Source organism: Xyrauchen texanus, chromosome 12, assembly GCF_025860055.1.
Source record: "Xyrauchen texanus isolate HMW12.3.18 chromosome 12, RBS_HiC_50CHRs, whole genome shotgun sequence".
In the NCBI taxonomy this organism is placed as follows: domain Eukaryota; kingdom Metazoa; phylum Chordata; class Actinopteri; order Cypriniformes; family Catostomidae; genus Xyrauchen; species Xyrauchen texanus.
In genome coordinates this window covers 19,160,569-19,177,776 of record NC_068287.1, presented here as the reverse complement: position 1 = coordinate 19,177,776, position 17,208 = coordinate 19,160,569, and the positions used below count along the sequence as shown (strand labels likewise).

The 17,208-nt window shown below is 38.2% G+C and overlaps 1 protein-coding gene across 1 annotated transcript in view; it reads right to left on the bottom strand.

Moving 5' to 3' along the window:
• LOC127652384 (protein sidekick-1-like) overlaps positions 1-17,208 on the bottom strand; it is a 495,188-nt gene that overhangs the window by 259,318 nt on the left and 218,662 nt on the right. The window contains 2 exon segments of the mRNA XM_052138488.1: positions 14,199-14,346; positions 16,852-16,958. Coding sequence (XP_051994448.1) covers positions 14,199-14,346; positions 16,852-16,958 — 255 coding nt within the window.

Here is a 17,208-nt window from a genome sequence, read left to right as displayed (position 1 = left end):
CTGCACACCATGGCTCTCAGCAGCCAAGGCGCTGAGAGAACTGCACAAGGGTAGTTCTGACACAGGATTGATGCAGGAGCTATGTTCGGTGACCGAGCTTGTCCTCCGGGCAACGGATTTCATGGAGCGGACTCTCGGGGAGGCGATGTCCACCTTGGTGGTCCAGGAGTGCCACCTTTGGCTCAACCTGGTCAAGATGAGGGAGGCTGACATAGTACAATTCCTTGATGCCCCCATCTCCCAGGAAGCTACACCGTCGAGGACCCGCACCCCATCTGCTCGTCGCCAAGTGTGTCCCCCTGCAGCAATAACCAGCCTGTCCCCAAGGTAAGGGGCACCATACAACGCTCGTAGGTTACGGGGGTTACGTGATGCCGGGTGCGCTAGCTACAGCTTGCCAGTGTTGCACCGCCAGTTCACGTAACACAGTTCAGCTAGTTGTGGCGTTTCGTACAGGGACCCCTAGTGTCACAACGTCGAGTGAATGACATATAGTGAACATCCTCGTTACTTTCGTAACCTCCATTCCCTGATGGAGGGAATGACATGTTGTGTCCCTCCTGCCACAACACTGAACTACCCACTGAAATGGCTGGGACCTTGTCTCGGCTCCTCAGCACAAAACCTGAATGAGTGGTTGCGATCCAGATCCTTTTATAGTATGTCTGGGGGAGTGGCATTAAAATTCCACTCTGCAATTCCCATTGGCCTTTTCTTAAAGATCAGAGGTTTTTGGGGCTCCCAAGAGTGACCCCTAGTGTCACTACATTGACACAACGTCTCGTTCCCTCCATCAGGATTTTATGGATTTTATGCAGCTTGGTCTGAATCATGCTTGAGACCAGTGCGGGGTGTACCGTGTTACAATGTAATGGAATGTTGCAGTAATGTAACATGTTACGTTTACAAATTAAGTAATTTGATTAGTTACATACATTAATAAATTTACGTTACGTTTATTACACATTTATTGCTAAGACAATTATTTTAATTAAGTAAAATGCATTTGAAAATGTATTACATTCCTATGTTAAAATTTTTATGTGTGTTGCCGTGTCAGCTAATGAGCATGTGCTCTAACAAACCACAATGGCAAATAGAGGACACATATCAAGGTGACGGCAGATGAGTGAGTGGCGTTAGTATGAATGCAGCGGAGTGTAGTTGTTTATTTAAATTGAAAATGAAAGCAAAGCGTTTCAGTTTTCATGCGCTCATAATCAATACCAGCAAGCACTGTGTCAGCATGCTCCCAGACCTGGCTGAGGCACGCAAGGCTGGGCCGCCAACAAATCCTCCTTAAATATCCACCCTCTACCCCATCCTCGCGCACCTTCCTCAGGTGTCCCTCCTCTGCTGCTGCCGCAGGAGGAGAAGGGATCGGCTTTGGGCATATATGTAAAACAGTGCCCATTCCCGTCTGACAGAGGGATATATTGCTCACAAGGTAGATACATTTACGGAACGGCTTCTTGAAAAAGTCGTCGCAAAGCAAATGGCTCTTTTATGTTCTTTAAGTACTGTACACTATAACACAATGCTATAGTGTTACAGATGTGCAAGTGAAAAAAGATCCTCACTCCATCCGAGCACAAGCAGGGAGGTAGAAATAATCCACTCTCTGTAAAGTTGTGTAAACCCACAGATGCTGCACATGTAAACACACAAACAGACATACTGTACATGCACACATACATGATGCAACACACAAGCAAACCTGTATATTCACACCGAAAAGAAACAAGCATTCAAATACGCAATGGTTTTACTATCAAAGCTGTTTGCAAATGTTTTTTCAGAAATGTTTCTAGTTCATTAGTATTCTTTTTATGTCTTTCACACCAACACAAACAAGGGTAAACAAGCACACTGTACACATACATACCACACACAGCTAAGATGGATGTAGATAGAAGGCACACACACACCTGAAGATACTATTACAAAATATTTGAGATAAGAAAGTTGCATTTTTAGAAATGCATTGGATCTCTTTAGCCAAGTTGCAGTCTTTGTCATATTGCTGTAATTTTGTTATTGTTTTCAGTCAATATTAAAGTACTAAAAGAGCTGTTAGTGTCACATTTGATTTTTTCACAGGTTTGACTGGTTTTAGAAAGTAACTTCAAAGTAAAGTATTAGTAATCTTATTAGTAATAAAGTTATAATAAAGTTATTAGTAAAGTAATCCCCCCCAAAAAATTCAGAAGTAATCAGTAATAATTTGTGGATTACTTTTTTGGAAGTAACTTACCCAACACACTTGAGACAAGGCAAGTCATGCAGCTTTTCATGTGAATGGCCCTATTATTCCTGCAATTTATGTAAGTCACATTTACACTATTTAATCCTCTATGGAGCTGTAATTTCCTAGTGCATGTCTCCCAGGCAAGGGAGGCCCATTAGCCCCTTCACAAAAAGACTCCATGGTTCACATTTGGTGTGCTGGAAACACGGTACATGACTGCTATTACTGTCAACAACACACTGCAGCCTTGTTGCTGAGAACTTCCTTTATTGTCTTGTTTCTTGCTGTTGGTCGGTACAGGATAACACTGGTGTAGAAGTAATTTCATGTGTGGAGCTCGATGGAAGCCTGAATAGCTCATAATGGTTAGAAACATCAAAGATCTCAAATAATGAATGATGAAAAATTCAGCATGGTAGAGGAGGATGCAAGACAAAACGATGAGAGGTAGACACAATATCTTTTTTTCAACCTACTACTTTCATCTGCAATGGCAACAGAGAGCACTTCTTACCAATGGGGTAATTATTGCCATCATGAAAGTTTCATGGGGTCTAAAGGGGAAGCCAGGGAGGAACAACAAGAGTGACTTTCAAAGGCCTGTGCTTTGCTGTTCTCCCCTGCATTGGCATTCAACTCTGGACCTCTCTGATTTACCAACTCTCTGGTCCACAAAGAAGAGAAGACCACAAAAAATTAAGGGAGAAGAATAAGGGGGCTTTCACACTAGCACTTTTGGTGCGCACCCCGGTTCGAATGACGTCAGAGTTTGGTTCGTTTGGATGATGTGAACGCTGTCTTCCGAACTCGGGTGCGCACCCGCGAACCGTACTTGGGTCCGCTTAAAAAGGTGGTCTGGGGTACGGTTCATGTGAACTCCAGTACGGTTCGCTGCTGATATGAACGCAATCGAACCAAACCGCGGAAGTGAACTGCTACTGATGACGTATAATGTGGTCGTCAGTCTCACACGCGTCAATTTCAAAATAAGCGGAAAGAGTTTACTTTCGTGCGTGCGTGCGTGCGGGCGTGTGTATACACTTACCTTGACGAAAAGCGGGATTGACGCACACGCACACGCACTGCAAGCAGAGAGATGATTTCTGCTTGCCTTCGCAAAAATTGTCTTCGCAAAAAATGACGCAAGCGTACCGCGGTTCGGATACAAATATATAATGCGAACACAGTCCAACGGGGGCAGGGGGGAGGGGGGAGCAATCGAACTCGGGTTCGGAACAGGCAATCGAACCAAGTGTGAAAGCCCCCTAAGAGAAAGCCATAAGCACACAGCAGTGGAGGAATAAATAACTGTGGACCATTTGGATTGCAGCACGTTTATCCCTCAGTATGTGGCAGCTATAGGAATCACACAGAGCCCCGCTGCCCGTCCACGAGGACGCTTATTTCATGCTACATTAACAGACCAAAGGGACATTTCTAAGGCCAAGGCAAAACTGAAACTAGAAAACAGATAAAGTTCAAGAAATAATAATACTGCATTACATAGTTTTTTCTCCATGTTGATGTACTGCACAGAAGGGTTGTTCTCGTATTTAAATCTAAAATCAAGACAAACACAACTGTTTTAAAAACATCTTTGTAAACTGAAATTCAATTAATTGACACAAAGTAAATGAAAAACTAAGCTAAAAACAGTGGTTGAACTGAAATAAAATAATAATCAGCAAAAATAATTGTTTTTGTAGTAATCAAGCTTTCATCACATGACAAAATAATCTGAAAGACAGATGTTTGGTTATATTAGATCTGAATCTAAACACTGCCAATTGTTCTGTTGGCTAATCAGTTGGATTCCTTAATTATTCAAGCTAAAAACAAATGAGAAATATGTCCATAAAAAAAGAACCCTAAATGAAGTGTAACTATCAAAACTATTGATGAAACTGACTAAAAATAAACTACCTTTGTAATTAAATCAAAACATTATGTACATTTAAAATAGCATAAAAAATATATAATCCGATGCAAAACTATAATTACATTTTGACAATGTTCCGAGTTATGTCTTTTCTTTAGTGAATCTTTGACTACATATTTTGTCAAACAGCATATCTTGATTAATACATTGAACACTTTGCTGAGGAAATAATTCATAATGCTGATAGCAAGAAGAAAAAATCTGCAGAGCAAAGGAAGCAAACACTTAAAAAGAAAATGTAGTAAGCCACAGCAGAATAAATGTATGCAAATTCTGATGCTGATTTAAATATATTAGCAAGGTTTATTATATTGCTGGCCAATATAGAAATTGAAAGAATGACTTGAGTGATAGCCTTGAAAGCATCTGTTAGAATGAAGAAAAAGAAATGCATTTCTTAGCCATGAATGTTGAGTTATGACGTGCTTTATAAAATATGAAAAAAGTTATTTCCCTTGTTAGATTAACTGAAATCACTCATGCACTTTGTTTAGTCTACTCTTCCATGCAGTTCCAATAGTTCCAATAACAATAGTTACAAACAGTGGAAAATATATCTGCAAAAATAACTTCTTCAGGTTGCAGCCTAAAACACACAAAAGTGACTTAAGAAAAGACTCTCACTTAATTATTGCCTAATTGGGCACACCTGCTCAGAAGAAATCACTAACACAACACACACACACACATATAATATATATTTCCAAACTTTTCTAAAGCTTCCACAATAATAAAAAAAAAGGGTTGCTATTGTGGGCTGCCTGAAAATGTCTCACTATAAGATAGTCCACATTATGTTTTCTAATGGCATACTTATGTTCAGAGACCCTATCCTTTAAACAACGCTTCGTTCTCCCTATGTAGAAGCAACCGCAACTGCATGATAGATGATACACTACATACTGTGCGTTGCAATTAATGAAGGACTTAACCTCATAGGCTTTTATAGTCTTAAAGTCAATGTACTGTTTACCCTCCTTTATATTACAGCAACGATTACACTGGTGATCAATCTGGATGAACTAATAACACACAAATTATTGTATTGTTATTGTAAATATTGAATACATCATTCAAACATTCACAGTGTATGTTGGAAAAAATTATGTGAACCCCTAAGCTAATGACATCAACAAAAGCAAATTAGAGTCAGCAGTTGGCAAACCTGGCATACAAATAATGAAACAAGATTGGAGGTGAGGGTTAGAGCTACTTTGACTTATAAAAAGCACTCAAACATTTTGAGTTTGCTATTCACAAGAAGCATCTGCTGAGGTGGACCATGCCTCACAAAAAGAGATCTCAGAAGACCTACGATGAAGAATCATTACTTTGCATAAAACTGGAAAGGGTAACAAAGTCATTCTGAAGAGCTTAGATATTCATCTGTCCACAGTTAAGACAAATTGTCTATAAATGCAGACAGCTTAGTGCTGTGGCTACTCTCCTTAAATTGTCAGTGCGGCCAAAATTACTTGTCCATTCCACCTGCTTCTCACTGATTGCACTCCCTACTAAGTTCCCTTGGAGGAGGATTCCTCGGTCTCTGCCTGTGTGTCGGGGGATAAACTCGCCTGGGCTTTGCTTCGCACCACACCAGCTTCAATGGACTCTTTTCGGATTGCTGCTGACTTCCACAACGCACGCACTCATTACACTAACACACTCATTCCTTAGGCCACTGAGCGGCTATAGCTTTTGACTCTGCTCATCACTGCAGCCGGTACCGGGTGTGCCTGTCTTTGACTGTTTCCCTCTGCGTTTGGGTCCCTTTGTCTCCCCTCACCCTCTGACACTGAGGGGGACCCTATTATCATATATATATATATATATATATATATATATATATATATATATATATATATATATATATATTAGTGCTGGGCAACGATCAAATTGTTTAATCGCGATTAATCGCAGAAAACCATGGGATTAATCGCGATTAATCCCATGGTTTTCTGAGATTAATTGCATTATGCACAAAATTCTGTAATGAATTGAAAGGTAGTGTATTGCGCAGTTTTATTTTAAAAGTACTGCTATATGAACAAAAGTGCAATAACATTTCGTTTGCAAACACTTTAAACAATTAAGGTGCTTTTTAACAGCAGTATTCCCTTTACACAAATATTTCTTGTAAATCTCAACTTAATGTAATCAAATCAAATATAAAAACCAAAGCTATTTGCCACTGCCAGGGCATTAACGTTTAATTAACGTGTTTAAAGTGGCCCACAACTTTTCTGCATTTGGCCAGGACATTGTCAAACACACTGTTTTGCAGAGATACTGTGACAACGTTGGAGACTGTGCGCGACACAAGGGACGTGTTCAAAAGGTATAGATGTCTCACAGCAGCGATCATATTTCTTGCACTATCTGTGCTGTGTGCGCTGACTTTATTTGAAACGTTCCACTGCTGTGCAACATGAATAAAATGTTGCGCGCACATTTAAGCAAAACGTCTCTCTTCTGTTTTCATTACAGTCAGAGCATGTGAATGCAGCTCCCACTGTTCATCAATATAATGCACTGTAACTCCGAGATAATTATGGTTACCCAGCGATGTCCAGTAGTCTCCAGTGAGAGCAACAGTTGGTTGTAACGCCGTCGCTTTTGTAGTCCTCTCCTTTTCATACAACTCGTGTATTCTTCTTTTCGCTGATGTTCTTCCTCTTTTGTAAGTCGCTTTGGAAAAAAGCGTCTGCCAAATGAATAAATGTTTGTGATGGTGCGTCTTGAGGGAGGATCATACATGCTGTCCTTCATTGCGATCCTCAGACCGACATCTTCCACAATACTAATCGGCCTGCAGTTTGTAGCCATCCACTTCGCTATGGCATTTGTTAGCTTGTCTTGCTTTTGTTTATCTTTACTTCTCCCACACGCTGCATCCAATATAGTCTGCCGAAGCCTCCCTCCACTGTTTGTTTGGGAGGGTGATTTGCTTGCATCAACGGTGTGTAACACTGCGTTAATGCGAGATAAATTAATTGTCGGCGTTAATTAATTAATGCGTTAACGCGATAATAACGCGTTAACTTGCCCAGCCCTAATATATATATATTAGGGATGCACCAAAATTAAAATTCTGGGCCGAAACCGAAACTCCAGGATAGGATATATATCTATATTTTTGTGTATAATTGTATTAATATAATAATTGTACAGATTTTATTAACAATTATCCAAATAATGTAAAGTTTTAGAAAACTATTATATGCAAAACAACAGTCAAGTAATGAACTTAGCTAGCATCTTTCAGAAAGTTTAAATATGCAACAGTCATTTTAATTAAAACAACAGGCAAAACACAGAATGGCAGAGGGCCTCTATTCTGTTTATGTAAACGTATGTACACTTTAAGTGAACATTAATGTGCAGAACAACAGTGCAAGACAGCAGTAACAGAACTAAATCCAACCTCAAACTGTAAACAGATGTAGCCTCAAGTGAAGAACAAGTGTTGCAGGGCTACACAAATTTGTATGTAATTGCTATACACATCATATTGGACCTTTTTCTATTTAACCTCTTAACCAGCACCCCTATTTTTGAGAATTTTCTGAAAATGACATACCCAAATACAAATGTCTGTAGCTCATAAACCATATGGTCCACATTCATAACTCTGATATTTTTTTAAACTAGACACTTGAAACTTTGTTACCCAAGAGTCATATTAATTCAAAAGTAGCATAGGAACAGAGTAAAACAAGGTCAAATTTACATGAAAGTGACTCATGATTTCTATGAATGAACTTTATTTAGGGAAAAATGTATCAGACTTTTATGTTAAAGGCCTGAAAACACCATAAAGATAAAACTGAATGTCTGACCATGTTCTGATTCAAATTTGAAGATGATACTCCCAAAAATGTAGTTTCTGTAAGCTTTTATTCAGGGAAAGTCTAGGCGTCCTTTCCAAAAGGCCATTTGGAGACTCCAAATGGACATCTGGTAACCAAATGACATAAGGAGTAAACACTACATACTACATACATGTATATCAATTCAGAACTGTTCTGCTCATCAAACCACACAAGAAAAAATGATTTCAGCACAACATTTTAACATTTTAACAAAATACTCTTTATTTTGAACAATTCTGATAGCAAAAACAGTGAAACAAAAAAACTCACTTCATGTATACATTTCAAAAGTGATAGTTTTACAACTACTTAATAAATTATATAAAAAGAAAACAACATTTGTAATTGCAACAGTGTTTTTTACTCAAATAAATTACAATAAACTGATAATTATAATAAATATCCAATTACTAAAGAAAAAAAAAAAGCAATTACAGTATTTAATAGTATTTATGTTGATCCAAGGCAGTCACTAACAAGGTTTGTTACCAACTGGAAACCAAAGCCACTGAAAGACAGGAAAGATAAAGATAAAGATATTTTTGTTATATTATATGCATCATAAATATAATGTGTGTGTGTGATATAAATATTATGTCTTTATGTATAATATACAGCTATCACCTAGCTACTCGTGTAGCCTCGTGTCTTTGCTAGTCATTTTATAATCAAAAACATGATATGAACAGAAAAACTGCCAATACTTCATAAACATAAAAACTCAAGACGATTTGTTTCAACTTACCGATCTAATACGGGATCGAGTCCATGGAGAAACATCTCCTCTTCAGCCGAATCGACACTCGACACAGTGCTCTCTCTGTCTAAGATGTCTGTTTCTGCGTCTTTCTGCTGTTCTTCGTCGCTACTCCTCATTACCTCCTCCAAAACACTCTCAACACCACAAAAACTCCTCTTCAGTCGACGATCCATGATGTAAATTGTTAGAATAAATCCGCGCGTTGAAACGAGCTCCGTGTAGCAAAACAATGGTAAAAACTGTGCGCGCTGTGCGTAAAATGACGAAGAGCGCACGTGGACGCACTTGTATTAGACCTATGTATTAGACAGATCTTCTGAGGTAAACTAAGCAAGCTGTCAATCACTGCAATCGCGTTTTAGTTGGTTAATACTCCCATCCATCAAAATTTTGCTGACCAGACATTGGGTGGCTTTTATCTAATCAAAAACCGAGGTGCGAGAGTGACAGGTCCCGCAGCCTGTTGTTGCGCTCCCTTCATATTTTGGTCATTACAGAGCCTGTGATTAAAGGAGAGAAACAGGGAATGGCTCATTTTATCGGAAACAGTCCAAACTACGGGGGAGAGATGGTTTTTGAACATTGGAATACAAATTAGAATCGATATTTCATTGAAAGTGAACATGATGGATTACTCTAACTGGAAGCGCTCATGAAAACTGAGGAGGATATTTCGTTTTTTTCCCTATTTTTTTGTTGTTTTGGATTAAAAAGTGGGATGCATTTTGAAGAGTAGACCCTTACATTGAAATGTATGCTGGTGTTTCTTGGATTCGTCCGAACTGATCTGAACCATAGGAGATGAAAGATGAGTATTGCCGTTCATTTTGTTCATATTTACAGGGTCGGTCTGTCAGCATTTAATTTAACCCTTTCCTCTCTGGTGTATTGATTGCAAAAACAAGTTCAGAACATGATTTTTGAGTGTTTTAGCTATCAAATGATGCATAGTTTATGATAGTTGATTGAATATTTGTTATAAAACAAAGGTAATAAAATTATAAACACGCCCCCACGGCCCGCCCACGCCCCCCTGCGGGTATAAGGCGTTAAATACAAGTGACAGGTTTCTCTTCAAGAACAAAAGTTGCTAAACTTTCTGACAGTCTCTCTGGTCAGAAAGCTCATCAAGAACATGAGATTCTGCACTGAACAGTCTTTCACTCTCTGTACTGGTGCTTGGACAGATAAATACCTGTGTGCAATCCGCGCAAGCAAAGGAAATCGGTCTTTGTTTATGCGCCAATAGTCAAGGGATTGTCGTTTCTGGCTAATTTGACAAGTGCAAATCTAGTTCAGCTAGATAAGTCTCAAGTTGTGGTGTAGCTGCGCAAGTTGTGGCACTGCTGTGGATCGGGGTGCTTTCCTGTAGAATCTCTTGCTGTACTCTGTATATCGAATTGGATGTCGTGTTTTTAGGTGGTGTATCAAACCTGTCGTTGAAAAGTTCTTCGGCACCATACCCACCATTGAAATTTCTGCTGAATAAAAACACTGCAGATCGCAAATTTGATGTCCTTATCAGAAACTTTGAAGAATTTCTAAACCGCTGACATAATCTGCCTTTGTTGGGTAGCACTGTGATAAGGGCTAGATCAATCCAGAGTGAAATCTGGGCACTGAGGGGCGGGGCGAGGAGGTATATTTTCGGCTCATTTACTCTTTCGGCCAAAAACTGAAAGTGCCATTTTCGGAGGCCGAAATTTCAGTGCATCCCTGATATATATATATATATATATATATATATATATATATATATATATATATATATATATATATATTATAGCTGTCATGCAGTTACAGTATAATGTATTGCTATAAAACAAATAAAAAACCTAATAAAGTATTTGTTGAAACTTTTTTGTAAAGAAAACTTGTATTTATAGAATACATCATATAAATTGTATAATAAAATTATACACTGAATGTAAAAAAGGTTTTCTTTCTAACCCATATGATAAATATGTTCCTAAAAAACAATGTAGCGTTTTCTTTTTATTTATTTACTTATTTTTTGTTTTAAACATCTGAACTGGTCGGAGCAGCCCAATGCTGAGCTACCCATGGAAACAGGAATTTGTATAGAATGAGTCTGATTGAATCAGCCAAATCTGACTGAACTGACTGTTTGTCTGTTTTGTATGGCATAAATAAAAGCACCTTAGTATTCTGAGGCAGAAAAGGGCAGAATTTTATAAAGGTTAAGTTGGACCCAGCTGTCCATGTCATCTATCAATCAATCAATCTCAAATGTAACTTTGGGTAACTTTTGATTGAAAACTGCCATTGCCATGGTCAAGTAGATTAGAATTTAGTAAAGAGCCAATTATAAGATCTTTCACTTGCTGCAACAGCAAAACAATGCTCTAGATGAGGTCATCTCAACAATGAACCATCCATTTCCTACATTCTCAAGCAGTTCACACAGGACATTATTGTTTTGCAAAGCAACATTTATCAATTATGAGAAGACAACATCTTATGAGACTCACAAATAGATTAAGCCGACATCTTTGTATATTGACTCAGGGCCGTAGATCCTACCACATGGATAAACTTTGATCCTACAAGGGCAGTTCATGTAATCACCGTACCAGTCCAGGTGCTTATGAAGTACAGCCCAATATCCAAAAGTCCATCCTGGGGATTTGGCCCAGTAACGCATAGTGCCAGTTTCAATGGCTATGCTGATTGCATTGCTTCAGTTATTGCCACTGAACAATTAAGGATGTGACATAACATCCAATAGTGTGCTAATGGGCCTGGCTTGATGTATGATTGCTTGATATTACTCTACTGTCCTCTGGGCTGTTGAACCTCTGGGTTCGAGTCTAGATTTTTAGACATCAACTGGCACTGGTCAATGAAAGAGGGCTGTCTGGGATGACTGCCAGGTTCTCATAGGTAAAGATTACCAGGCACACGCTAGTACTCCTATACATATCTCACGGCCGCATATATGCAGTAGTGAACGTTGTCAGCAGTGGCATATTGATTTTATGTACTGTATGTGGGCTGCTTTTCGTCATGATGCAATGTTCTGTGAAAGCATTGGCAGGAGAGCACTGGTTCAATTATTGAACTGGCTTTTTGCCAAGGCACCTTAACTACATCTGTGGGCCAGGCCTGTGGCTGAAGTACCCATACTGTATATATACACCTTTCCAACATGTCTCTCAAACAAATGCATGTTTTTGTTTAAAGGAATATTCTTCAATACAAGTTAAGCACAATCAACAGCATTTGAAGCATAATGTTGATTACCACAAAATAATATTTAAACTCATCCCTTATTTTCTTTAAAAAAGCAAAACTCGATGTAACAGTGAATCACTTTTCAAACTTTTGGAGAGTTTAAAGGCAGAAATGTGAAGCTTATCATTTTATAAATGTATATACATTTAAAACTTGCGCATATAAACAAGTGTAAAGTCATTTTAGGGTTTCATGGTTACGGCTCTACATAGTCATGATAACAAAGTTGTAAAACTGGATGTAACTTTACACAGAAAATGTTTGTTCACAATTTCATCACACTAAAAGCATGTCAAAACGCATATTGTTTACATCGTGTGGCTTTACTTTAGAAAAATTGAGTATTTTAACATTTACAGACCCTAAGTGCCTCACTGTAACCCAGATTTTTGCTTTTTTTAAAGAAAAGAAGGGATGAGACAAAATTGAGCTTAATTTATATTCAACCTGGAATATTTCTTTAAGCAACTTAAACATTTCTAAAGGAATCGTAAACTCAAAATGAAAAGTCATTATTTTCTCACCATCATATAGTTTCAAACCCATATGACTTTCTTTCTTCCATGGAAAACAGTTGTTTAGAGCTAAAAACAACACAAGCATCATTTATAGTACTCATGAACGTGCAAAGAATGGCAAGATTCTAATCAAAATATTACCGCAATTTTGGGTTGTTTCTCACCAAAACCTTTCGTATGCCAACAGACTTGGAATATGACGCATTCATTGCAGTCAGTATCTACTGTCATTGCATTGAATAGATGGACCGGGATATTCATTAACATATTTCCTTCAATACGCTTAAGAAAGAGTCATACAGGTTTGAGATAAAATTAGTAAAAATGACAGAATTGTCATTTTTGGGTCAAATAGTCCTTTAAATAAAGATATATTCTCTGAAAATAAGTCTTATTATCTTACTCTATTTTGCTTCTCAATTAAATATATCTTGTTTTAAGGATGTTTAAATACTAGAAAACAAGAAAAAAGTAATGATAAGAAAATTATTATTTGCAGAGCACAGTTCTGCAGCACACTTCTGAGTATTTTTTTAGAACAAAATGATAAATGTTGAGTGAATGTCGTTCAGTCCAAGCCCTGAAACAAAAGAGGAATGAAACGAATGTAAATAATTCCTAGCCTGAGTATATTTCTTAATTTACCTCAGTTAGCCTGCTAACATTTCAATTACACCTTCTGCCGAAATCAAATGCAATTCTCAAACGGGCCCACCGCTGTATTGGTGGAATGAAAGGTGATTCATTAGATGTGTCTCTGTGGTAGGGCTTTTATTTGGGCCTCGCCGGGATGAAAAACACTTGACTGATAGCAGTGGATCGGATGAGGCTGGTCGATCACTGCCTGGGTGAGCTGCTAATTAGAAAAAGGCAACGAAGAACTACATTGAACTACAACTAAAGGAAGGGCCAAGAGCAGGCATTAATTGCACTTCTGTGACAAGGCAGTGGGAGAAAAACACTTGTGCACACTCTCACACACACACAGAAAGCCGTGCATGGCTGTGTCTCATTCTGCTTCCTAGTTCCCTGTGTTGTGAATCAGTATATTGTTAAGAAGAATTCAGGCACAAGAAAGGGTGTTGATCCACACAAACTTGAAGTTACATGCATGTCAGAATGCAAAACCTGCACTGTTTCTATTTTAAAGACAGTAAATACAACTTTGTCTTACATTTACACTTGGACGAGTCATCTAACGACTTCATAAAAGACATGACTACATTTCCGGGAAATTAATATAGTAAGCACATGACAATACGTAATTCAGGAAATTTGTGCATTGGAACCATTTTGACAATGGGACAGTGACTCCCAGGCCAGTGTGCTGACTACTGAGGGAGCTTGTTAAGACACACTCCATGCGCCCTGCATCACTGGCTGAATAATCCTCTTTTCCCCTCTATTTTCCAGTGTGGGCTTGTGGGTAGCAGTAAATGAATACCCGGAGGGATTGCGAGTGAACACTGCAGGCAATTACATCTATTAAAACACACTGTGGGGATCTAAAGCCAAGGGACATGCACTGGGTCATCCAGAACTTTCCTAATGAATGAACGCTGCAGGCAGCGTTTAAAGATTAGACAAGCAATTAAGCTCTACTTACACTCTGTTGCTGGGAATGATCTTGTAGCCATCCCTGAACCATGTCACCTGTGGCTGCGGGAAGCAGCTGACCGCTGGGGAATTAATGATGGCTGCCCTGCCCTGTGTCACTGTCTTTCTTTGGTCATTGTCAATAAAGTTGCCCATATCTGAAACGAGAGAGCTGGTCTTATTATACACATGTATAGAGTAGGGATGTGCAAGACTACATTTTTTCTAAATTGACTAATTGGTGGGTTACCCGAATGACTAGTTGACTAATCAGTCTTAAACCTGAAGAATATATATATATATATATATATATATATATATATATATATATATATATATATATATATATATATATAATGTTAAAGAATAGTTCACCCAAAAATTAAAGCAATTCGTTTTTCACACAAAAATATCGATTCACTTTAGAAGACATTACTTGATCGGCTGGAGTCATGTGAATTACTTTGGTGCTGACAAAATATGCTTTTTGGACCGTCAAAATTTGGTGACCATTCACTTGCATTGGATGAAGCTAAAAACCTGGGATACTTTCCTAAAAAAATAAATCCTGTTCTGATGAAGAAAGAAGGTCATATTCATCTTGGATGGCCTGAGGGTGAGTAAATTATCAGCAAATTTTCATTTTTGTGTAAACTATTCCTTAAAAATACTTTTTCGTATCCCAGTTTAATATTCAGAGGCAAGCAAGCAATTTGTAGGTTGATTAACCCAAAAAGTGTGAACACTGTGGTGACCAGCTAAACATAGCAACAATGGCTTAACCAATGGCATGAGTTTGATACAGGACTATGGCAAAACAAAAGCAGAAAAGGGGAGTGTTCAGAAAATTTGATTGAAAATAATCATTACTTTTAGTTGGCAGTGGTGGCTCAGTGGTTGAGGCTCAGGGTTATTGACCAGAAGGTCAGGGGTTCAAGCCCCAGCAAGCCCCAGCACCACCAAGATGCCACTGTTGGGCCCTTGAGCAAGGCACTTAACTCCAGGTTGCTCCGGGGGGATTGTCCCTGTAATAACTGCACTGTAAGTTGCTTTGGATAAAAGCGTCTGCCAAATGCATAAATGTAAATGTAAATTTTACAATTTAGGATGGTGGCCCTTTAATTACACAATTCAGCATTAACCCTTGTGTTGTGTTCATTTGTGCTAAGACTTTTTGTGTTCCTGGTCATAAATTACATACAGTAATTTACATACAGTACATATGCATATAGCATAAATTATTATTATAATTAAATTGCTGACAAATTAGAACTCTTTTGTTCTAATAATTTGCTAAATTGTTATCACAACAATTATATTGAGAGTTGATAAAACATTAAAAAGATGAGATAACCATGTGTGTTATATATCGTTCAAAAGGTCTCAATTAGTAAAATGTAATGAAAACGTTTGTTTCACTTAGAGGCCAAACTGCAGTGAGTATTAGTGTATGAAATTCTCACAGACACACATAAATATAATTAACAGGAGTGTCTTTTTGTGACGTTTTCCCTTATTACTTCCTGAAACATACATATAACATAGACAATAACATAACATAAATTACAGCAGACTATCCCAATTAAAACGAGCAATTAAGTAGATCTTGAAATATTCCTCAAAAAGTTTACATGAAAAGACGATTCGCAAATGGGTGCACAACACATGTTGTGTGTGTGTGTGTGTGAGTGCACATGTCCGAGTACTTTGTGTGTGCAAACACACTTACACATATGTGCTCATCTAAATGGGCTTTGTAATGCTCCTGAACACTTCATATTTCTGTATTTTGTAGTTTAATCCATTCATTTGCATTTGCTGGTCACTTTAGACTGGGAACAGCACTGATGTGACAAAGTTAAATGAAACCAATAACATTAAACAAATGTTGTGTGTTCAGGTGCCCTGTATGATCAAAGTCAACTGGATGAAACTACAGTTAACGTTAATTAGTCAGTTCACCGGAACACATTATAAAGGTTAAGGACTCCTTTTGGCTCAATGGCAATGGCCAAAAACTCTCTTTTGATACAAAATTTTAATCCTGACTATCTGTCACACTTGTGTGTGGGGGAGGGTTGCTGGGCACGATGCAATGGCCAAAAACTCTCTTTTGAATGGCTTTAGCGGCCGTGATTTAAAGGGGATAAATGTAAATACTTTTCAGAGAGTGTTATTACGTGCAAACTGTCTAAGAGCTAAATCACAGCATTTATAACATTAAAGCCTTTCTGGTGATACATTTTGAAACATAGAGGCCTTTTTAACACGTCAGGCTTTGGGCACAAACTTCAGAGGTGTTCAATCAACAACATTTATTCATGGCACACTTCAGCCCAAGATTGCATCACCATGCAGCACAAAGGAATGTCTATCGTATTGTGCTTTGAATTTGGAAAAATTATTCCAGCAATGCAGTTATCACATGGCTTAGTTGTGTTAAAGTGTTTAAAACAGCTAATTTCTGGGATAGGAATGCAAACAAAGCACAATGAGGGTGGCAGAGATAAGAAAATACAGCAGGGTCTGAAGGACAGTAGGGACCTACTGAGGAAATGGCTTGGAATATATGTGTTTTCTTTATGCAAGAAGTGCTGTGTCATGTTGATGTGACATATATGGATCAAACTCAGTTCCTCTCCACCGCCTCTAATGAAACTCACATGCCACTTGAATCTCGGCTCGTCTCTGGAGCAGAGCACCCATCCTGTTTCTCACCACACACTGGTAAACACCCATATTGGAGCGCTGCAGAAAGGAGATGGTGTACCTATAACAGAGATAGATAGAATGAGAGAGTGGTGGGAGAAAATAAATAAGAATAGATTTTATTATGCTGTTCACGTCATTCTAAATGTCTAAATTGAATGAGGTTCCATATTTATTTAGCCTTTTCTATGCAGACAAACAAAACAGTTCCATACTGCTACTTGCCAACAAAATCACACAGTTTTTAAAGGATTTTGACTCAAATTTGACACGCTATCTTAAGAACACTCCTAGGGAACTCTGAGATTCAC